We start from the raw sequence: 24983 nt of genomic DNA, 5'->3' as shown, positions 1-24983 counted from the left end.
ATCATAATTCAATAAAATCATACTTGAAAATACCATAAAGCATGGATCCATAAAAATCAACTTTTAATCATGCAATTTAACTTGAATCATGTATAATTAGATCAATAATAATGAAAAAAGCCATAATTGAGATGACCCAATGCAATTTTGTAAGAATTAGGGCTTAGACGAAGAATTAATAAACGAGAATTGAATAAAATCTTGGAACTTCATGGGTAGAAGGATCCATGGATGAATTCCCAAATACCTTAGACAATTAAATTCCTAAATACATTTGAATTGAACACTTGAACTTAAAATTCCTAGAAACCTTGCTTGAGAAAGAAGAAGACCTTGGGAGGAATATTCTAGAGAGAAGATTTACGTTTTGGCTTAATGGGAGTGAATAAAGAATATATGAGGGTTTGGGATAGTTAATAGAATATGATTTTTACCCAAAAACCGTTCAAATACATTAATGGATTAATAGAAAAAATACCAAAATACCCTCAATAAGTGTTGGAAGGGTAACCTAGATGGGTCTTCACGTAATGTCAACGTCTCCACGGTCGATAGAGAGGGTCATAGATTGGAGGGGGAAATCCTGGCTTGAGGGGTTGACCTCCACAAGCCCTACCACGGTCCTTCAAGAGGTCTACATGTCATGGAGTGCTTTGTGAAGGAGGTTTGGTCAAGAAATCCTAAGGGTAGAGTTCCACGAACCATTCCATGGTCCATGTAATTGTCTAAGTGTTGTGGACCCTCTCATATAACTGGCCTTGGTCGAATTCAAGGGAGGGAGGTCTATAGGTGAGCTCCATGGTCTGTGGAACCTTCCACGATCTGTGGACCCATCCATCAACTTCCACCCCTTTTTTCCAACTTCCTAGTACACTTCCAAGATGGCTTTCCACAGCCCCTGAAGTGCACCACGACCCATCAAAGAGTCCGTGAAACTCTAAAAAGCTATAACTTTTGAGAAATTTTCTCTTCAACTCCAGTTTTCGACTTTCCAGCTTCCCGTGTCCTACAATCCCTCTTAATATTCATCCTTGAATGGGACTCAAATTCGCATGAATGAATTTAGAATGAGACATAACAACCCAACATGAATGCAAAACATATCAAAAAATGCATAAAACATGGAATATTTAATTTCAAGCTAAAACATGACTTTAAAACTCATTTCATAAACACAATTGCATATGAAAAGATGAGAATGACTGAAATGCATGGATTGGCAGGAGTGAATCATGAAGGGACTCAATACCTCAACTACAAATGAAAGGAAAGAGATGAGCATGTTGTGACATCATATCAGCTTCAACTTCCCATATAGCACCCTCAACCTCATGTTCCTCCATAGCACCTTAAACGGAATCTACTTCCTTGTTCCTCAACCTTCTAAATTGCCAATCTAGAATTTCAACATGAACCTCCTTATAGTATAAGCTCTCCTTCACACCAATGTTGTCCAAAGGCGCAATAGAGATAGGATCAACCACATACTTCCTCAACAATGAAACATGAAACACAGGATGCACCAATGCTACTTCTGAGGGAAAATCCAACCCATATGCCACATTTTCAATCCATACCCAAAATCTAATATGGGCCTACATAATAGGGACTAAGTTTCCCTTTTTTGCCAAAATGCTTCACACACTTCATGGGTGAGAATTTTTAAGAAAACCCAATCATTTACCTCAAATTCAAATTCCCTTCTCCTCACATCTGAATAGGACTTTTATCGACTCTGGGTAGTATTCAATCTTTCTCTAATGAGTCTCACCTTATCCACGTCCTCATGCACTAAATTAGATATAATTAAGAAAAATTCACCAACTTCAAACCAACAAATAGGATACCTACACCTCCTACCATATAGGTCCTTAAATAGAGCCATCTGGATGCTAAAATGGTAACTATTATTATGAGAAAACTCGATCAAAGGCAAGTGATCATCCAAATTACCCTTGAAATCAATGACACAAGATCTCAACGTGTCTTCTAAGGTCTAAATGGTACGTTCGTCTTGACCATCTAGCTTAGGGTTAAAAGCTATGCTAAATTTAACTTGATACGGAGACATTTTTGGAATGACCTCTAAAATAGAGATGTGAATTGAGTAACTCGGTCTGAAATGATTGATACTGGAATACTATAAATCTTAACCAACTCAGAGTATAAAGCTTAGCATAGTCCTCAGTTGAATAAGAAGTCTTAATGGGTAGATAATGCATCGATTTAGTCATATAATCAATAATAACCCAAATCGAATCATGTTTTCTATGAGTACGCGGCAAACCCGTAATGAAATCCATAATCAAGTGTTCCACTTCCAAGTATGAATCTCAATATCTTGAGCTAAACCTCCCGATTTCTAATGCTTAACCTTCACTTGGTAACAATTAGGACATTTGGCCACAAACTCAATAATATCTCTCTTCATGTCATTCCACCATTACAGTTCCCCAAATCCTTATACATCTTTGTAAAATACGGATAAATAGAATACTGTAAACTATGAGCCTCATACAATATCATTTCCCTTAAGTCATCAACATCAGGAACACAAATATTGCCTTGATATTTAAGCACACCATCTCCCTCTTGGGAGAAAGCCTCAATGGCCTTTTTGGTAACTGTTTTCTTCAACTCAACCAAATTAGGGTCACTATATTGTATTACCTTCACATTCGCCGCAAGAGAAAATTAGGAACCATTTTGCACAACTACGCCACCATTCTCCGAATCAACCAAGCGAACACCCAAACGAGCTAGTCTATGAACATCACAAACTAACTCCTTTTCTTTCTCAAAATAGGTAGCACTTTTTATGGATAATCTACTAAGAGCATCGGCAACCACATTCACTTTACCGGAATAGTACAACACACTCATATCATAATCCTTCAAAAACTCAAGTTGTATTCTTTGTCAAAAGGTTTAAGTCCTTTTTGTTAAGCACATATTGCAAACTCTTCTGGTCGATGAACACATCAACAAGGAAAACATAGATATAGTGTCTCCAAATCTTCAAAGCAAACACAGCGCTGCTAACTCCAAGTCATGAGTCGGATAACTCTTTTCATGCACCTTAAGTTGCCTAGAAGAATAGGTTATAACCTTAACATTTTGCATCAAAACACAACCAAGTCCAACTCTTGAAGTATCACAGTAAATGACAAACTCATGTGATCCTTCTGGTAAAGTCAACACCAGAGTGGAAATAAGCATATCTTTCAACTCTTGGAAACTTTTCTCGCATGCCTCAGGCCATTGGAACTTCATCTTCTTTTGGAACCAAGTAGACAAGAGTGATGTAATGGAACACAAACCTTCCACAAACCATCTATAATAACTGACTATGACCAAGAAACTTCGAATATCGGAAGGAGACAAAGGTCTAGGCCAATTCTTAACCTCTTCAATTTTCTTAAAATCAACCATAATACCTTCACCGGAAATAATATGGCCAAGGAAAGCAACTGACCTCAACCAAAAATAACACTTGCTACTTAGAAAATAACTGATAGTCCTTAAGGACCTGTAACACAATCCTCAAATGATCAACATGCTCCTCTTTATTCCAAGAATAAACCAAAATATCATCAATGAACACAATAACGAACATATCCAAATATTGCTTGAACACCCTGTTCATCAAATCCATAAAAGTTGCATGAGAATTTGTTAGTCCAAAAGACATAACTAGGAATTCAAAGAAACTATACTAAGTTCTAAAAGACATCTTCAAATTACCTTGTTCGACTGCCGATAATCAATACGCATACGGAGAGAGCCATCCTTCTTTTGACAAACAGAACCGGAGCACCCCATGGAGAGCTACTTGGTCTAATAAAACCCTTATCCAAAAAATCCTTCAATTGACCCTTTAATTCCTTAAGTTTTGTAAAGGCCATTCGGTAAGGAGGAATAAAGATAGGTTAGGTATCGAGGAGAAGGTCAATACAAAAGTCTATCTCCCTTTTGGGAGGGATACTTGGGAGATTATTAGAAAATACTTTCAAAAACTCATTAGCAACCAAAATCGACTCAAGATTAGTAGCTTCAGAATTTGTGTCACTAACCTAGACTAAATGATAAATAGAACCTTTTGAAATCATTTTCTGACCTTTAAGGCATGAAATAAATAGACCTTTAAACGCAGAATTACTACTTTTCCATTCTAGGACTGGCTCATTGGAAAATTAAAACTTAACCATACGATCTCTCCAACATATAGAATCATAACATGCATGAAGCTAATTCATATCAAGAATAACATCAAAAGCGGTCATATCAAGCTCTACTAAATCAACTAAGGTGATTTTATGGAAAACTGAAACTGGAAAACTTCTAAGGACTTTTTTAGCCAAAACTAAATCACTTACATGAGTACAGACCGAAAAAAGTTTCTAACAAGATCTAGGGACTAACAATAAATTTCATAGAAAAATAAGGAGTAAACAATGATAGAGTATCACCCAGATCTAATAATGCATAAACATCAAAGTCAAAGTATTTTAACATACCAGTCATAACATCGGGTGAATCCTCTAACCCATATAGGTCTATAAATCATAAAACCTATTTTGGCACTGACTGCCATGCGAAGTAGTACCCTTCTAAAGTGGATGGCCTATAGCCTGAGTTTGATCCTGGGGTCGAGCACCACTTCTATAATCCTTCATATTATGGCGTGACTTACCACATTTATAAAATACACCCGACCCTACCAAGAACTAGACCCTATGGTTTCTTCCATATTCCTTGCACAGGGCAATGACTTAGCCACTCAAATCTCCTTCTTGAACCTTAGGGTTAGGCCCTCTATCTTTATTGAACTTTAGAGTTGGAGTGTTTGAAGAATTTTGATCTGAGTACTTTTGATGAAATTTTGAACGTCCACCATTACCAGACTTATCATATGAAAATTCAGCACCATTGGTTCGAGCCCTCTTGGACTTCCTTTTAGACCTCTCCTTCAACTTCTCCTCTTTTATTTGCTTGGCATGTGTTATAAGCCTAGAGATATCCATCTTCTTGATCAGAATGACAGTTCTACCTTTCTTTACCATTAATTTAGATACACCCGAAACAAACTTACTTATGTCAGCTCTTGGATCAACAACCATAAAAAGAGCATATTTTGATAACTAAGTGAACTTGAGGGCGTACTCCCTCACACTCATATTACCTTATCGTAAATTGATGATCTCTTGAACTTTGTCTTCCCTCAACTCCAATGGAAAGAAATGGTCAAGGAAAGCACTCTTGAATTCCTCCCAATCAACGGGACAATCAGCTCTTCCTCTTTCACCCTTTCATTAATCATACCAAACTTGAGCCACTCCCTTAATTTGATAAGCTACTAAATCCTCTTTCTCCACTGGACTAATGCCCATAATACCATCAATCATACCAATATCCTCAATAAATTCTTATGATCCTCGTCCACCTTAGAGTTATGAAACTTGGGAGGGATCATGCGAGTGAAATCACAAACTCGACTAGTTGTCGTACCCACACTTGGGTTCATGAGAGTGGCTACTTCTCTATTAGCTTGAGCGCCTACGGCTTGGCCAAGTACTTAAAAAGCAGCCTGAAACTTTGCATGAGAGACTTGCTTATTTAAAATTCCATTTAGAGCTTATTGCTCCTCCTCAACATTTCCTCTTGGGGGGACTCTTTGTGGAGGTATAATCCTATAGTTGCAAATAGAAAGTATTAGAGGGAAAGGCCTTAGAGTTTGACTGTATTGCACCACATAAGTGATGAAAGAAGTGAAGTTTTTCCTAAGATGTCTCATACCCTCTTTTTTATAGATGTGGCGCACTTCACACCGATGAAAATAACTTTACTTGATGCGACATGTTAGACTCTCTAAGACACCTTAAACCTTGGACTCTGATACCAAGTTTGTCATAATCCAAGTTAGGCCCTAGGTGTCACACAATGATTAGAATCCTGAGGGACTCTGACCAAGCCTATTAGCATATCATACATGAGCTTACAAAAGGTAATTAGACAAGTACATAACAAAGATATCATAGATGCAGAATAAAGTCTCAATACGACTATCGCAATAAAGGAGAAAGTAACTTTGAAAATACGTGATGATATAGACTCCATGAATATCTAATATACCTCTATTAATCTAGATTGGGGCATAAGACAAGCTCCTAGCTCACACAAATATAAAAGGTAAAGTTCATAAAGAATAATAAAAGTATAAATGTCTCATCCTCAAATCATGAGGACTCACCAATACTAGGAGAATAATAGTCGAACTTTATCGAGAGTAAGAGGTTTACAATGATCATCAGGCCCTACATTATGATACAATATAGGCAAAAGTATGATTTAGTATATGGGATGCACTAAGTATGTGAGAATCATGCATGAACAATAATAATAGGACATAATCAATATGATCTTGGGATGCATAACCAATATCTTAAAAGCATGACTAAAACTTGAAAATATTTAAATAGCATAATCATGTGGTCAATGCATCATAAATATCATGAGAACTTGTAGCACTTCATATATATTTTTGGGATAGGACCTTTAACTGGCACATAAGCCTATTTGAGCTATAACATAGAATCCGATATTACTCCTACATCAAAAGGAGACAGGCTACTTGCCATGGAAAACTCCGTGAGAGCATCTTAAACTTGAGTTATTTGTGGATCCAATAGCTAGGTCATAAAGGCAAAACAACTCAAGGTAAGGGTGAGGTTGCTACTAGAGTTACCTTGGGTTGCTACTTGAGCTTCCGAACTGAACCCCACCTCAAAGTCCTCTCGGTGCTTAGTCATTATCCTAACAAAATTCATGAAAACATAGTCATTAACATCATTAGGAAAGGAAATTACAAATACCAATCCAACATCATAAAATAGTCATATGATTATCTCATTAATATCATTGATTCATATAAGAAAACCATTAATCTTTATGAATCCATGAGCCAGTGAGAAAATCATTCACCATGTTTAACATGAGTGTGTGAAAAAAACCCATCACAACCTTTATGCTTGCTTGAAACATCATTGAATCATAATTCATCATCATTCATTACTTTTATGAGTCATTCATAAATCCTTGATAATCATTCATAATCATTCATAAAAATCCTTTGTCAATCATGATCATAATTCCTTATAATCATACTTGAAAATATTATTAAGCATGGGTCCATGAAAATCAACTTGAAATCATGAAATCTAATTTGAATCATGCCTAATTAGATGAATAATAATGAAATAAACCATAATTGAGATGACTCAGTGTAATTTCAAAAGAATTAGGGGTTAGAAAAAGAATTTATAAAGGAGAATTGAAGAAAACCTTGAGACTCCATGGATGAAAGGATCCATGATGAATTCCCACATACCTTAGATAATTAAATCCCTAAATGCACTTGAATTGGAGACTTGAACTTGAAATTCCTTAAAACCATGCTTGAGGAAAAAGAAGACCTTAGAAGGAAATTTAAAGAGAGACGATTTATTTTTAGGGTTAATGGGAGTGAATTGGGGATTTATGAGGGTTTGGGGTAGTTAATTTAATAAGATTTGTATGCAAAAACCATCTAAATACATTAATGAATTAATAGAAAAAAGACCAAAATACCCTCAATAAATACAGGATAGGCCGCCTCGACGGCGGGTCTTCCAACTCGATCTCACAAAGGAATGACCTTCTCATGTTTGGATAGGATATGACGAGGAAGGTATCACCTTGGGAAGATAGTAGGCCATCCAATATGAATGTGTCCCTGTTTATTGTGTTTACTATCAGCACCAAGGTCACATAATATATGTTTGTACAATTAAGAAAAGAGATGAGAAGCAGAAAAAAAGGAAATAACTAGAAGATGGAAAAAAGAATATGAATAAAGGAAATATGGAAAAGAAGGATCATGTAAATCACCAACAAGCTGAAAATAAAATGATGAATGTTGCCTCGACATATGGTACCCAAAAAAAGATAGAGGAGGAGATAAACAGCCAACAGGAAGATCAATGGCAAACACAAAGGAAGAAAAATTTCAAGGGACAAGTGGGAACTCAGCACAACAAAGGTTCAATACCTTCTTCTCCACAGTAAAGGATGGACAGTGGTAATCAGCAAAAAATGGCATAGCAGGCAGGTATGAACTCTAATTCTATTCTTCATAATAATTATGTTGATCTTGTGGCGGTAGATCTAAACAATCTTGTTTTTTTGAACATGAAGAAATAAAGAAGTCATCACGTGTCGAATGGATAAGAGAAGGCAGGATTCCCCTATAACAATATCAACCCACTAACCAAAATATTGAAGAAATGCCAAAAAATAAAGCACTTCTTATAGGAAGAAATCAATAGACCAAGGAAAAATCAAGCAGCAAGAATCATGAATTGACTTAGTGCTCTCAATACCCAATGATTTCCTTATGACTTGCACAGTTAAAGCTAAGAAAAGCACCAAGAAATCAGGTATTGACTTAATGCTCTCAATCCCTTGGTCCCCATCTAATGTTGTTAATTGTGTTGAAGTTGTTAGAGGAAAGGATGGAAAGGAAAATGAGAAACCTACTAACCTGCAAGATGGGGTTTCTAAGGGAGGGAACCTATCTCATATTTTGCATAAGAACCTATCCACTGACCTTAATTGTAACTCTAGAGCCCCTGCTACCACATATAACTATTTGTCTACTCAGATCACTCAAGGTAAGAATCAGAGTATTAACATGTTGATGTCTACTAATGTAATGAATAAGAGGGTCTTGAATGGTCAAGAACCTAATATGGGTTATGATTATAGCAGTGGTAATCAGATTCTTCAAGAGAGCCGTGAATTAGTCCTAGTACTACTTAGAGAGGACCCTACAATTAGTTATCCAAGGATGATATTATAGACAAAGGTGGTGGTGAGAAATTTCCTAAACCTCCTAATAATTGATCCCAAGAAAGAATGAGCAAGAAAAAGAGAGATGCACTCAAAATAGGAAAACAAAGGAAGGCTACTAGTTGTTCCTAGAATCAACAAAATCAACAAGATGTCACTAAGGAACCTTGTATCCTCAGTACAACTCCTGATAATACATATAAGTATGTGGCTCTTCAATCTAAAGATGAGCTGGACCAAGATAAACAATTTATAGATAAAAATGATACTGAGTGGCTATTGGATCCATTATCAACACTGAATATCATGAAGAAATCTAGGAAGCTACCAATAAACAAGGACTATCTCCAAGGGGTTGGAAAAATCAGAGGCAAAGCATCAAAAAAACTATTACTTGTACATATGCTAATTCAAGCATAGCCAACACTAGAACTAAGAGTAGAGTTTTTTAATGATTAGTGCAATTTGATGGAATGCTGAAAGCATTAACACCAAAGGAGCGCTTGAAAGGCTTCACTTATTTCTACTCCTGAACGAATTTATGATAATTATCAACTCAACAACTAAGAACTTCAACTCAACATAAACAAAGTTGCTTGTAATATCAATGGTAAAATATGGATCTTTTGGTCCAAGGATATTGAATGCAAGGTGCTCGATTTTGATTAAACACAAGTTACTTATGAATTGAAGCATGTTGAACATCCAGAAGTTTTAATTATCTCATTTATCTATGCTAAGTGTAAAGATCATCTCAAGAGACCTCTTTGGGATAAACTTTTACACTTTTCCAACTACAACAATCCATGGTGTACAATTGATGATTTTAATGTGATCACTTCTATTGAGGAAAAAAGAGGAGGACTACCTTACAATATGAACAAAACCTTTGAGATTATTAGTTTTACTGAAGCTTGTGCACTGATGGATTTAGGATTCAATGGTCAACAATTTACATTGTGTAATCAAAGAGTTGAGAATACAAGAATTTGGAAGAGATTAGACAGATGGTCAGTGATAAATGGCTTGAGCTTATGCCTTAAACTACCATTAATCTTTTGGTCCAAGGATATTGAATGCAAGGTGCTCGATAATGATTAAACACAAGTTACTTATGAATTGAAGCATGTTGAACATCCAGAAGTTTTAATTATCTCATTTATCTATGCTAAGTGTAAAGATCATCTCAAGAGACCTCTTTGGGATAAACTTTTACACTTTTCCAACTACAACAATCCATGGTGTACAATTGATGATTTTAATGTGATCACTTCTATTGAGGAAAAAATAGGAGGACTACCTTACAATATGAACAAAACCTTTGAGATTATTAGTTTTACTGAAGCTTGTGCACTGATGGATTTAGGATTCAATGGTCAACAATTTACATTGTGTAATCAAAGAGTTGAGAATACAAGAATTTGGAAGAGATTAGACAGATGGTCAGTGATAAATGGCTTGAGCTTATGCCTCAAACTACCATTAATCACCTCTCATTAGTAGGCTCAGACCATTGCCCTCTTTTAATGGAAATGATGGTAAGATAGGATGTTCATGTAAGATACTTCAAATTCCTTAACTGCTGATTAGATAATTAGAGGCTCATGGAAACAGTCAAGAAGTGTTGGCATAGGGCAGTCCTATGTGGATATTCCATATGAAAATGAAAAGGTTGGCTTCTACTCTTAGAAGTTGGTCTAAGAAGAAATATGGGGATATCTACGCTACTGTATAGGAGTATGAGCAAAAAGATGAGAGTGGTTGAAGAAGTGGTTCTCAACAACAATGCTAAAGACAACAGAGCCTGACTACATGGGTTAAATGCTTAATATATTAGATATTTAAAGCTGGAAGAATTCATCTTGAAGGAAAAGACTCAACTCAAATGGTTCAAAAAAGGAGATGCAAACTCTCAATATTTTCATGCTCTAATGAGAGGTGGATGAAGGATAATATTTATTCACAATACTTGCAATGAGAATGATGATTGGATCTAGGGTGATGATAAAATTGCAAAGGCTGCATGTGATCATTTTCAGAAGATCTTTACAGGCCATGAACAAAGGATACATGAGAGAATTCTTGAGTGTATTCCTAGAATGGTGACTAGTGACCAAAATTTGTAATGATCCATTAGGTCGTTTTAAGTACTAAAGCTTATTATCCCATAAAATACTCATTTCATAAATTTTAGATAAAATTTTGGATTATTCCATAACTACGATTATTTAGTTGATGGTTAAAGTTTGACACTAATTTAATTGGTGAGCTAAATTGATAATTTATTTAATACTCTATGTCACTTGTTTCATATTTATTAAAATAAGTTAGTAGGGTTTATCACTTTTGGTACATAATTATTTTATTTAGGAAAAAAAAAGAAAACAAGGTAGACGAGTAGGTTCGGCAGTGCAAGAACAACAATGAGTGATTAGATAATGGCTAAAACTCATTTCTTGTTGTGCATATTAGTTCCTAATATAGAAAAATGTTAGTGGATATTTATGGCACAATAAACTAAATTATTTGGCTCTTTGTTTATAGGGATCAATATCAATGACTATAAAGTTAATAATTGGTTAAGACTTATTTCATCAGAAGCCAACTGAAGTGGGGGAATGAAATAATGAAAAAAAAGAATAATTAATAAAGAGAGTAGAATATATTAATGATAAGAAAAATAATAGTGTAATGATGAGCAAATAATTGATAGGTTTTACATTAGATGGAATTGCTAGAATATGGTGATGTTCTGCAATTCGAGTGTGCCATTAGTTCGTAATTAGTAGTTTTAGATTTATATTTTATTCTTTCAAGAATCACATTATAATTTAAGTTTTGATATATTGATATAGATAATTAAATAATAGGTGTATTGAATTACATGAATACCATTAGAATAATATCATTTGGAGAAAATTAAGACTTAACCCTATGCTTGATATTTAGGAAATTGATTATACGAATATGGGTGTTTATGGACTTGTGTACTTATGAATATTATACATTTGAAAGATTGAAAACATTCTGAGGCATTGAAATAAATAAAAAGCATTGGTGAATTAGCTTGATTGACTTTAGTTCTTCTATTGAGGTAGGTTATGGTTTATTCTATATCATAGACAAACTCTTAATAGTGATTGATAGTCGTTGAGTAATGTTAAAAAAATTTCTATGCATTTATTTTTTGTGGTTTGGATGGTTGATATGTTATTGTGATTGGTCTGCAATCCCAAGACCGTGAAATCCATGATCTTGAATTTACCTTATCAAAAGTGATGCCTTTTATAATTTGAACAACTTGCAGACATGCAGCTCTACAGATTCAGCAAGACCCCAAGATCAAAAACAAGAGGAGCTGTTCCTTGCAACAAGTTTGTCAAAACTAAGGAGAAGCAGATGCCAGAAACAAACCTCAGCAGCAGCCATCAGCCCTCAACAACATGCATCATGCAACATCCAAAATCCTCCAAATTTTGCAGGATATTAGCATCCCCAAATATGGTTGAGCCCAAGAAATTTCAGCTCGAACGGATAATCGGAGACGTTAGTCGAGCGACATTGAAAACGACAGCCGATGTTGCAGGCAGAACAGTAACTCTCAAGAGGAGCAACAGTATACATCATCAAAAATGCTCCACATTTTGCAGGAATACAGCAACTACAACAATTGTAGAGCCCAAGAAATTTCAGCCCGAACGGAGAATCGGAGACGTTAGTCGAGCGACCTTGAAAAAGATAGTCGATTGTTATGGAACCCCTTTGTTTCTTCTTCTTTGGCAAAATCCGAATTTTAACAACTTTCAACAACTTGTATGTTAGCTATTATATGGACCCAAAAATTTAAAGCCCGAATGGATTCTCGGAAACGTTAGTCGAGCATCACAGAAGATATGACCGATCTCGACCCATGCAAAGGAAATTGGGTATACTTGATTTTCTTCAATTTAGCTAGGTTTTGTACCTTAGTTGAATAGAACTAATTTTCTATACTTGATCTTCCTAGTCGAGAGGAGTCCTCTCATTAGATATCTTCCTTTTTATTTTCAGAGGTAAGGCCTTTCACGTCCCCCTCCTTGTACTCGTCAGCTTACCTTTATATAAATAAATAAATAAAAATTTAAGGGAACAGACCCTACACGAGGCTCCCACCTCTCGTGCACAGTCAGGGGTTGAGCAGCACCCCCAAGCCTTAACATAAATAAACAAAATAAAAATACAAGGAGGGGGACATAAACCTTACCTCCGATCCTATGTTGGTTCATAAGTTGGCTAACCTATTAAGGTCAGCTAACTCATCCCCGATACAAAAGAGAGACTAACTATACCTAGAAAGCAGTAAACCTATGAGAGGACTCCTCCCGGTACAAATCGACTAAGAAAGCATAAATGAGGGAGACTCTCCCCTTCCATGAGAAAAAAGAGAGTAACTTACACTATTCCTATTCAACTATGCTACGTATCAAACATAGCTAAATTGAAGAATAAAAAAGTATATGAAACTTCTATCTCACATGGGATGGGAAAATTCTTTTCATCTTTGCCCTTTTTAGTCTTGGCATACCAAGTAAGTCCAAGGAAATATGCAACAACATCAGTATAAGGATGAGTAGTTAAGGAGGATGAAAGGATAGGAAGTAAATGGAGCTATAGCAGCCAGTAGCCTTGGGGTTGTTGTTGAGGATCATGAAATATAGAGTAGTTGTGTAGTGCAACTTGTATGTGATGCCTCCCTGAGCCCTTGCTTGTATGGCTGTTGTCTCCCTTTGTCTGAGACTTTGTGTACCTGCACAACCAAGCAACCAAAGAGCCAAACAAGTATGGGAGGTGTGATAGCTGTTGCAAACCTGCAGGCAGCTTCTTGATACAAGCAGCCAAGGAAGGTTGATGCATTCCTGTAACCAGCTCCTTATTGCCTCTCCCAACAAGCAAATCTGGAAGCTGATGTATGAAGTAGTAATGACTTGTAGTTGCTCATTGAGTGCTTCAAATTGTTGGTACAGATGTTGGATGTTGATGGCTGCTGGTGCTCTGAGAACCCAAGCATTCTCAACTTTGACGTTGTAGCTGGGGTGCCCAAAAGCTGTTGCAGGTGTTTAGACCAGGAACCTGGTATTTAGTAGTGTTTCTGTGATGATGAGGTCCAAGTAAGCCAAGTAGTTGTCTCCCTTAATGTGAGGATCTATGGACTTCAGGTGTTGCAGTGAGGGAATTGGCTTGAGTGGAGAGCTGATGTGTTGGTGAAGTCCTAGCTTGTAAGGTTGCTGTCTCTATGTTGATGCCTTTTATTTGCCAAGGTGCCCCATCAGGTGTTGTACTTACACAAAAACCATCAAAGAAAAATGAACAGCCAACCAGACAAAAAAACCAGGATGGGCATTGTGTAGCATTCTTGGAGTTTCTATTTGATTTGGTGGTTGTATCTTTGATGTCCTCCATGTAGTTGTTGTTAATGCATGTTGATGTAGCACTCCAACAACTTGCAACAATACAACAAACAAACAAAAGCAATAAAGAACTTGCACAAGCTAGCAAAAAGGAAAGGACCTCTAAAAGTGTTTTGGAGCCTGTTTGCTTTTTCAAAGTCGCTCGCCTAACGTCTCTAATTATCCGATTGAGCTGAAACTCCTTGAGACTTGCACAAATATTCTTTTATTTTGTCCTGCAATATTTTGAGGCATTTTGCACAGGTTGGAACTTCCAAATAGCAAAATGCTCCCTCTTTAGGCTTAAGACAGCTGACTTTTTCAAGGTCGCTCGCCTAACGTCTCCAATTATCCGTTTGAGATAAGACTTATTGGGTCTTGATCCTATAGTATTTGTTGCAGTCCTGCAAATTTTGGAGACCTTGGTGCAGGTCCACATGGTCCAAATCACCCTGCACATCATACCTTGCTGCATTTTGGTCATAGTCTGCTGCAGGTCCTTGGGTATCTCCATTTTACTTCCATAGTAGGGGGGAAGCTTCCTTATGATCAGGATCAGCTCTTCAGAGTACCTACACAAGATAGACAAACAAAAGGAGAAATCCCATTGCTGATTCATGTGCTGCATCTCTACAGCATTCTTATGTTGTTGTTGCTGCATCTCTGTAATGTAGTTGCTGCTGCTTTAGCATATACATGTGATGTTGTTGATATGCTGGTGCAAGAACTTCAAACTCAGCTGCTGCAACTCCAACCCCAGGCTCAAAGTAGCATTAAACCTGCACAATGAGACACACAACAGAAAACAATAATAGAACTAGAGTTTCCTCTTTGATTGCTGTTGAATGGAGTTCCATGTGGTGGATGTTGTGTTGCTGGTTTGTACAGTTGTTGCTGTGGATTGTTGTATGCTGTTGTATTGCTGGTTGACATTTTCCATGTCTGCAACTACCTGCATAAAAAAAGGAGTAGAGAAGAGAAGATAGCTACTCTATCCCTTATCTCTAGTGGTATGGTAATTATTCTAGGAAAGCAATAAACTAGGGAGACTCTCCCTTTCACAATGGTCCTGGATATCATTATATATATCAGCTAGTATTAAAAAAGTGTTAATAAAAGTACTTGAATGGAAACTAACACTAGAGCATGATTAGTGATATCCTTCAAGGTGGTTGGTGGATCTTCTTCATTTTTGTTCTCCTAAAGCTAGCCATGCCAGCTTTGTCCATTTTGTAATATCCCTTGGTCTCTCTTGGAAGTTGTTGAAAACTGTAGTAGTGTTGTGTATGGTCCTTCATGTGGCTTTCTTTTGAGAGTGTATCTGCAGGGAAATTAGCTTCCCTAAAGATATGTCTGCAGTGGAAGCTTTCCATCTTGTTAATCAATAACTGCAGCTCAGTGAGATAGGTGTGAATATTCCATGGTGGTTTCATCTCTTGTTTGAGTCACTTGATCAGTAGCTCAGAGTCTACTTCTAGGGCTACCCTACTGTGGCCATGTTGTAGACACCATTGAATACCAATAAGAGCTGCTTGTACTTCAGCTTAGTTATTAGAACCAAAGCCTAGTGGAGATGCAAAGGCATATATCAGCACTCTATTATGGTCCCTAAGAATGACCCCTGCCCCTATCTTTCCTAGATTGTTAAGGGCACTCCCATCTGTATTGAGCTTGATCATTGTAGGCAGTGGTTTAGTCCAACATACTTTGGTTATTCTCAACTCATATTGGCTTTTTTCAACCATGGTAACCAAATCTGCCCACTTACTTGGCAAATCAATTTATGGATACACAGTAGAGATAAGCATATATAGATCTTTGGATATTGAGAATATTACTCTAGTAGCATTAGACTTCTTGCCTCCATACTTGCATGCACATCTATTCTTCCATAGATTCCAGCACACAAAATGGGGATGGCTTGCATTACTAACTTATGAAGCCCATTGTTAGTTTTGATTAGCCACCACCTCATCAATAGGTTTTTTAGAGGAGTATTGCTGTGTTGTAGACCCCAGTACCCTGAGAAGTGCTTCCAAATATGTTGTGCAAAGTAGCCTGAAACAAGGATATGGTCTACATCATCAAGACCTGCTCTATAGCAGCAAGAGCATGTAGCAGGCTCCTGTCCAAAGGCCACAATTCTGTCATTTGTGGGTAGCTTAAGTCTGAAAGCTCTCCACAAAAGAAAAGAGACCTTGGAAGGAATGCTATTATGCCATATGTTGCTGTTAGTGAGAGATCTTGTCTTTTTCTTTCTTACTAACTCTCAAGCTGATGCACAAGTGAAGTTGCCATGAGGGTTAGGCTTCCATATGGCTTGATCCTGCATATTTGGAATATAGTTGATGGGAGTGTTGAGAATTTTGCACACCAGTTGAGGGGGTGCATGTTTCCTTACTTCCTCTGCCTTCCATCCTCCATTCTCCATTAGATCAGAGACAGTAGTGTTATTCAATCTAGGGAGACTTTCATTGTGGTAAGCTAATGGACCTACCCCTAGCCAATCATCCCACCAAAAGCTGCTTGTTCCAGACTTGATTCTCCATTGTATATGAGGCTCAATATCTCTTTTGTTGCTCATCATGTGCTTCCACATGAGGGACTGTCCTGTGTTCCACTTCTTTATGACTGGATGAGCCCTTTGGCAGTATTTTGCTTTAAGGAATTCCCCCTATAGTGTCTTCTTTGATCTGAAAGTCCACCACTGTTTATATTGGAAGGATAAGCACACATCCTCTAATTGTTTAACACCTATACCACCCTCATCATAAGGATAACTGAGAGTATCCCAAGAGGCTCAGTGATATTTTCTTCTTTCAGTTTCCCATCCCCAAAAGAAGTCAGCAATTAGTCTTTTGATTTGATTCATGGTGGTCTTGGTAGGACTGATAGCTGACAGCAGGTGTATAGGAATGGATTGCAGCACTGATTTCACCAAGGTGACTCTACCTCCATAGCTTAACATTTTAGTCTGCCATCCCCTGATCCTGCTTAGAACCTTAGAAACCATACTAGAGAAATATATGATCCTTTGTCTTCCTATATATAGGGGATAGCCTAGGTAAGTGATTGGGCCATGAGTGCAATTGTATCCTGTGATCATGCTGACCCTTTTCCACCATATCAGAGGGAGTATTCAGTGGTATCATGGTTTGACTCTTATCTTTATTGATAAGTTGTCCTGAAATAGCTTCATACAGTTTAAGAGTTTTGGTAATCAATGTAAGTGAGAAGTTGCTGGTAGATGTGAAGATGATCACATCATCTGCAAAGCTCAAGTGATTTACTTGAGGACCTCTTCTTTCCATCTGGAATCCTGTATATAAATAATGGTGATGAAGATTGTTGAGAAGTCTAGACAAAACTTCAGCTCCAATGATGAATAAAGTAGGGGATAGAGGGTCTCCTTGCTTGAGTCCTCTTGTAGAGTGGAAGAAGTCATGCCTTGCACCATTAATGATGACTGAGTACCAATTGTTTGACATAATCCTCCAAACCATATCGATCAACACTTCTCCAAACCCCATTTTCCTCATGACCATACAAGTGAATGACCAAGAGACCCTATCATAGGCCTTGGCCATATCTAGCTTTATTACCACATTATCCCCAGCCTTTGGTCTCATAATATTGTGGATGATTTCTTGAGCTAACATTATGTTCTCAGAAACACTCCTACCTTTAACAAATCCAGATTGATTATCTGAGATTAGCTGAGGCAATATTGGAGCAATTCTAAGGCTTATCAACTTAGAAATGATCTTGTTAGTGAAGTTGCTGAGAGAAATAGGCCTGTATTTTGAGAGGCTGTTAGGATGCTCATTCTTAGGAAGTAAAGCTAAGCATAAATGAGAAATAAACTTGGGAATACCATGTCCATTGAAGAAATACTAGACTAATCTCAATAGGTCTTCACAGATGATATCCCAATATGAATGAAAGAATTTCCCATTCATTCCATCTGGTCCAGCAGCTGATGTAGGGATCATAGACAATACAACTTTCTTTAGCTCATCCATAGTAGGTAAGGATTGCAGACTCTCATTCTGCTTGTCTATAACCATCTTTGGAATGCATTTAAGAACATCTTCCCTGATCAGTCTCTCTTCTCCACTGAATATTTTTTCAAAGTGTGCTGTGGCTGCTCTTGCAATATTGTCTTCACCTTGAATAGTATTGCCATGTTCATCACTAATCTGATGGATGAATAACTTTCTTCTTCTTCCTCTGATAATAGCATGAAAATAGCTAGTATTGGCATCTCTATCTTTGAACCAATGAAGTTGAGTTTTTTGCTTTAAGATAGCATTCTCCATCTTCAGATATCTGATGTACTGAGCATTGATCTGATGTAGCTTGGACCTGTTCTCTTCAGTATTGTCACTGATTATTTTTTCTTCAGCTTGTCTCACCTGCTCTTCATATTCTTTTACTGAAGCAAAGATGTCCCCAAACTCATTTCTTGACCACTTACTAAGAGTATTAGAAACTCTTTTCAGCTTTTGTTGGAAGGTTCTCATTGGATTTCCTTCCACAGGATTGTCCCAACATGCTTTTACAGTGCTAAGGAAATTAACATTGTCTGTCCAGCAGTTTAGAAATTTGAAATACTTGATAACATTACCTTGTTTTGCCATGCTTTCAAGTAGTAGAGAACAGTGGTCAGATCCTGTGGAGGCCAAGTGATTGACAGTTGTTACAGGCATGACTTCTAACCAAGATTCATTAACCATGGCCCTGTCAAGTCTTTTCCAAATCCTAGCATCTTTGTCTCTATTGTTGCACCAGGTGAACTTCTGCCCACAGAACCCCAGATCAGTGAGTCCACAGGCTTCTATCACACTAATAAACTTAAAGCTCTTGGTCACATTGTATGGCTGGCCCCCCATCTTTTCTTCAACATCTGTAATAACATTAAAGTCTCCAATGGTGCACCAAGGCTTCTCCTTACTGGAGAATTGCAGCATCTTATCCCATAAGTCTCTTCTCATATAGTCCTTGCATTTTGCATATACAAAGGTAATGAGGTAGCTATTAGGACAAGCCACATGAGTAATGTCACAAGTCATTTGCTGTTCATCCTGGTCAACAATGTTGCATACAATGTCTTTGTTCCAGAATAACCAGATTTTGCTGTTGGAGTTGGACATAACATTATCCATACCTAGCTGAATTCTGTGGAATTCAATTTGGGATTTGTTGGAGAATGGTTCCAGCACTGCTATAATAGACAACTTATGGAGATCTTTCAACTTTTGTAGCCTGTCAAGGGCCCCTTGAGTATTAATACTCATTGCATTCTAGCAAATTGTACTAATCATTAAGGTTTGTGAGCTTTGGACCTAGTGTTGATGTTGATGTTGTTGTTGAGAACAACCTTATCAGAACTGCTGATGATACTTTTCTTAGTCTTCTTCTTTGTTTGCTTACTTTTAGAGGGTGGATCATTCTCCTCCTTGTCTTGCTTACTTTCCCTCTGCAATAAAGTTGTCACTGTGGATCTGAATGCCTCCAGTTGATCTTCTTGTTGTGCCTCTTTCCAATGGTCATGGTCTTCCTCATCTTCAGAATGAGTGACCCTATATTCATCAGAGAATCCCTTGGACTTAGCAACCTGTTGGACCTCATCCTCATACACCTTGTCCCTGGATGGGCTGAAAACCTTAATCAATTGTTCACTCACAGCATCCTCATCCTCATAGTCAGTCATTGGTTGATAATCACTATCTTCTTCATTCTCAAATACATACACTGCATATTCATCAACCTCAGTGTTGAGAGTATAGTTGGCCTTGGCTACATTAGTATGTGTTTCAGTATTGACACCTACTGACTGAATGGGAGCTTGGAGGGTAGTGATATCCATTCCCACTTGATCATCATCAATTACAAATTGTTGGCAAGGCTGATGAGTTTGTTTCATAGTCATGCTGTGACAAAACTTAGGAACTCCCTCAGCATGATTTTTTTCATCATTTTTCTTCTTGATAACATCCCTCATTTTCTTACTTAACTTGTTACTCTTTGCAGTAGAGTACTTGGCACTGGTGCTAGCAAGTGACCCCAAGTCTTTAGCCATAGAGCCTTTAGGAGTTGGCAAAGTAGAATCCTATGCAGTACCATTTCCTTTAGCATTTTCAGGCTGGGCTGGATCATTGATATTGTTGTGCTCAGTGGTTGCAGTGGCTCTAGAGTCACTCCTAGGGTCAGTTTTTTGGTTCTCATACAAAACATGAGAAAAATCCCTTCCCCTTATGGTTACCCCTTCCTGCAGGTTAGAGTGTGCCTCCTTTTCACTTCCATCCTGCCCCCCAACAACTTCAGCATCAATAATATCAACTGCATTAAAAATTGGGGGCATCCTAGGGATTGGGCTAGTAGAGTCAATACCTGAGTCCCTTGCAACATTGGTCCTTTGAGTAGTACCTATTAAGATATTGCTTGTACATCCAATATGAGGGGAAGGGGTTTGTGGGAGAGATAAGTCAATACCTTGTCTCTGAGTTGTAGTACTTGCTTGCCTTACTGATGAAATCTTCACTATTGAGTTCCTTTGGTTGTTTGTATCTCCTGCACCTTGGTTAGTGGGTTGATCTTGCATAACAAGATCAACATGAACATTGGAAGTAGTAGTAGGACTAGCTTTCTTACCTGGATCAGCATTGACTTGCTGCACTGGTACATACTTACCTTTGAGTAGTGCTCCTGTGGTTCTGATGTCCTGGTGCTGCTGCACATTGGTAGTTCCTTTGTGCTATTTTCTTCTTTGAGTTTGCCAGCCATTGTCCTCCTTGCTAGTCATAGTGTTTTGTGGCTGTTGTGGTACTTTGGTTGTTGAAGGATTGTTGTGCACCTGTAGGTTGGCAGGTGGTGGATGAACTTGTTCTCTTTTGTCTTTCTCATCATGTCTCTTTGTTTTCTTTTCTTTTTCTGCTTCTTTCCTGTTCTTTTGTTCTTCATCTCTTTTTCTTATGTTGCAGACATGCACCATATGCCCCTGATGCTTGCAATACATGCAATATTCAGGGAAATTCTCATATAGTAGTTCTTGCCATCTTCCAATAGTTGGATCTCTTTTGTCATAGCCAAGCCAGACATGATGAGGCCTCTCCTAGGTAAGGTTGATTTGAACTCTCACCTTGGCAGTACTTCCTCTTGTCTTTTGGATAAAGGCAGCATCCATAAAGAGGACTTTTCTAACAGGGGCCAATAGTGTAGTAACAAACTCCTTTTCATAGCAATGCCATGGGAGTTCTGGCAGTGCTACCTACACAGGAACTATAGGAGTTTCCTCCTCAGGCCTAAAGGTTGGTGTCCAAGTTTTTATCCTCATAGCTTGCCCTTCAATGGTCATCCTTTGCCTGGTCCACACAGTTGTGTAATCCATTTCATTGTCAAGGTCAATGTATACATGCCTTGCATTAAAATGGGTAATTTTAACACCTCCCACAAGCTGTGTTTGGAGGATGAAGCTTCTCTTTATGAGTTCCACCTTTGGCATGGTGTTACTAAATTTCCCAACAAGAGTATATTTGCATCTTTGAGCCAATTTAATCATGAAGTCATCATTGTCATATATCACAGCTGGTAACCCTTGTCTAGTAGTATAGATAGGAGTAGATAGTTCAAGAGGGGTGTCATTCTTAGCTTGGTTTAATCTAAGCTTAGACGCAAAGGTTTGGATCACAGTGTAGGGGCAGGGTGAGGGACCTGTTCCTTTCTATTGGGGAACTGATTTTGCTGAGGATTTCTATTGTTGTTTTTAGGTTGTTGAGGTTGGGTACTAACAGGTTTATGGACTTGATTGTTGGGGCTAGGCTTATCAAAGTTGGAGGATATTTTTGGGAAGGTACTTGGAGTACTTGTAGTTTTGTGAGTTTGGAGTATGTTGGTGGTCAGGGTCTCAGCATTAGAATTAGGCTTAGTAGTGTTATGCTCATTACCCTGCATAAGATTGTTAGAAGCAGTACCAAGGAGTGTATTTACTCCATTGGATTTCAACAAATTAACATCAACATTCATAAAAGTAGAATTATGCCCAGCTGCACTATTCTTATTAGTATGTAATGATGCACATCAGCACTAGGCACCAAATTATTTTCCAAACCTTGCCCACGATTATTAGGAAGATCAATATGATTAGGAGATAGTTGAATGTCATTAGGAGAACACACATACTGACCCTGCATATTTAAATCAAGAGAAGGAGAGAACTTACCTTATGCTCCTGTGATCGAACTAGTGCTGCAGATATGGTTCAAGTTTTTTGGCATTGGATCATTGCAAGTTATTTGATTATTGTGGAATTGACTACAATCATCAAGGTACTGATGGTGATCATTAGCCAATGTAGGTTCCTCAATTCGAATACCACTATGACTGTGACAATCTCCTTCGGAAAAGTCTTGACGACTTTTTGAATTTGAACTTTTTGAAGATAATTTGGGGTCAGTGGTTTGTGTAGTAAGCGTCACAACAGCCTTGGGAACATTTTGGCATTGGTGTCTCAGCATTTTGTTCACCAGAGCTCCGGCAGTCTCATCACGATTGTCGCCTTGACGACTTTTCAAATTTGAATCTTTTGGTAGTGATTCGAGACTAGCCATATAGCTAGGAAGCTTCTCTACATTGTCGCGCACCTTGTGGCATTGGTCTTGGCTCAATTGGTTAACCGGAGGTCCGGCGACCTCTTCTCATTCAGTAGCCAAATGGATATTCGAAGCCTGTGGTTGAAATTCGAGCTGGTTCTTGATGCCTGAAAGGTTCTCCTCATCAAGCTTAGCATGTTGGCATTGATTTTGATGGGATATACTTGTCGGAGCTCCGGCGCTGACATCGAAGTTTTTGCCGGCGGTTTCAACGCCGGTGAAACTTGTACCATTGGACGCGTCTTGACCAGGAGAACAAACCCCAGTGGGTCCGACGTCTCGAATGTCGCCGGAACTTGTTCGAATTTCAATTCGCTTGTCCGGCGAGACTGTGTTCTTCAGCTCAAATTTTGAAAATTCAGTGCTCACAACTGGTGATGTAATTTGTTCTAATTTTTTGATTGTATGTAGTCCAAGTGATGATAAATTATTTGCACCCACTCTTGAGACTCGAATCAATCCATCTTTGTGCAAAGCAATGATTTTGTGTGCTGCTCGCAGCTCCTCCTCAGATATGTGTACAGTGATCGCATCAGTGTTTGGTGAATTGGAGGAGCTGTGTTTGGACCCTCGGGTCGTCGTAACTTGCATTACGTTCGTATCGACAGGATCTACGATCCTATCTTTCGAACGAAATGTTTCAGCATTGGGAGGTGGGTCCCCCCCCCCCCATTTTCGTATTTGTGACTTAAGTGCCCTTGAATATAGAAAGCTTGATGAAATATTGTTAATAAAGTGGAATGTGATAATAAAGAATGATGAATTAATTATATTATGGGATTGGGTGCCACCAGCCGGTATGATATAACTGGATCCAAGGTTCCACGATCCGGCATAATATATTTAGATCACATGCCATGAGCTAACACGATAAATTTAGATCGAGTGTCACGAGCTGACCACGATATTATTGGATCGGGTGTCACGTTCCATCATGATAATATTAAAGGAAAACAAATTAAATGATTAATACTACCCAATCTCAAATAACTCATTTTCCAAAATACCATGGTGTGGAGGCCTGAGTACTCATGTAAACTCTTGATATTGTTGACTGATTATATAATTGTTTCATTGTGTTTTTACTTGATATTGATCTTATTGTTTTCCACATGTTAAGTGTTATAGTTGAATTCATGCTATTATTTTATGCATATTGATTTCTATTTCGAGTCAGTCGATGATACCTACTCAATACATATTTCCCTGTTCTGACCCCTACTTGTATTTTTCTTTGTTTTATTTTATGGAGTGTGTCGAGTGTACCATTATAATAACCCTTAAGGTTATTTATTTTATCTTCCAACCTTTTCAGCTTTTAGAGCATTCCTATAGCAACCTAGGTCATTTATGACCTATTGGTCTCGGTAGCTCGGTTGTCTGGTTGTTCGTTTTGGTTTTAGGCCTGTTTCCCTATTTTGGAGCTCTTATAACTTGAAAGGTTGAATTTAATCATAACTTTAGGAAAATAACCTTAGAATGGAATTTTGACGCTTTCATTAGATCTGTAATAGCCAAATTAAGTTACTAGCACAATCGGCATGAGTATCGAGGCAATCGATATGAGTTTGGGGCAGTTTGGCGCTTTTGCCTTTGAAAGTTAGCCAATGGTTGACTTTGGTCAACATTCTGGGAAAACCTGCTCGGATGAAAATTCAGACAGCGCAGTTAGTTCTGAAATATTGAGTTTGTTCCAGAACAATCCTTCATTTGCTTCTCGAGATTTCCAATCTAATCTCGAGGCCCATTATGGAATTAGGCTCAAAATGGCACTTGGGGTGGGACCCATTTTTCATTAAATTGACCTCGTATGGAAATTTCAAATATGTCATTAAGTCTGGAACATCAAATTTTATGGGATAGCATATCTTATTTGCATGCACAGGGTTCCGAACAAATCTCGAGCACGCCGTCGGAGATTTTGGACTGTGCCAAAAAGTAGCATAGCAGCAGTGCTGGTGCAACCCGTTTTTGGTCTTTTTCTCCAACTTCAAAATCCTATAACTTAAGTTCTAGAGCT

The 24983-nt window shown here is 37.9% G+C and overlaps 1 protein-coding gene across 1 annotated transcript; it reads right to left on the bottom strand.

The window, feature by feature from the left end:
• Window positions 1-19635: 19635 nt before the first annotated feature.
• On the bottom strand, window positions 19636-20394 carry LOC129903719 (uncharacterized). Its single transcript, XM_055979264.1, has one exon. The coding sequence runs from the start codon at window positions 20392-20394 to the stop codon at window positions 19636-19638; it is 759 nt and encodes a 252-aa protein (XP_055835239.1).
• Window positions 20395-24983: the final 4589 nt, after the last annotated feature.

This window comes from Solanum dulcamara, chromosome 9 (assembly GCF_947179165.1).
Source record: "Solanum dulcamara chromosome 9, daSolDulc1.2, whole genome shotgun sequence".
NCBI lineage: Eukaryota > Viridiplantae > Streptophyta > Magnoliopsida > Solanales > Solanaceae > Solanum > Solanum dulcamara.
Note: the sequence above shows the minus strand (reverse complement) of the source record. Positions and strands in the feature narration are given on the sequence as shown.

Coding starts and splice junctions, on each gene's coding strand:
- LOC129903719 (XM_055979264.1), bottom strand. CDS start 20,394: ATGGCTAAAGACTTGGGGTCACTTGCTAGCACCAGTGCCAAGTACTCT.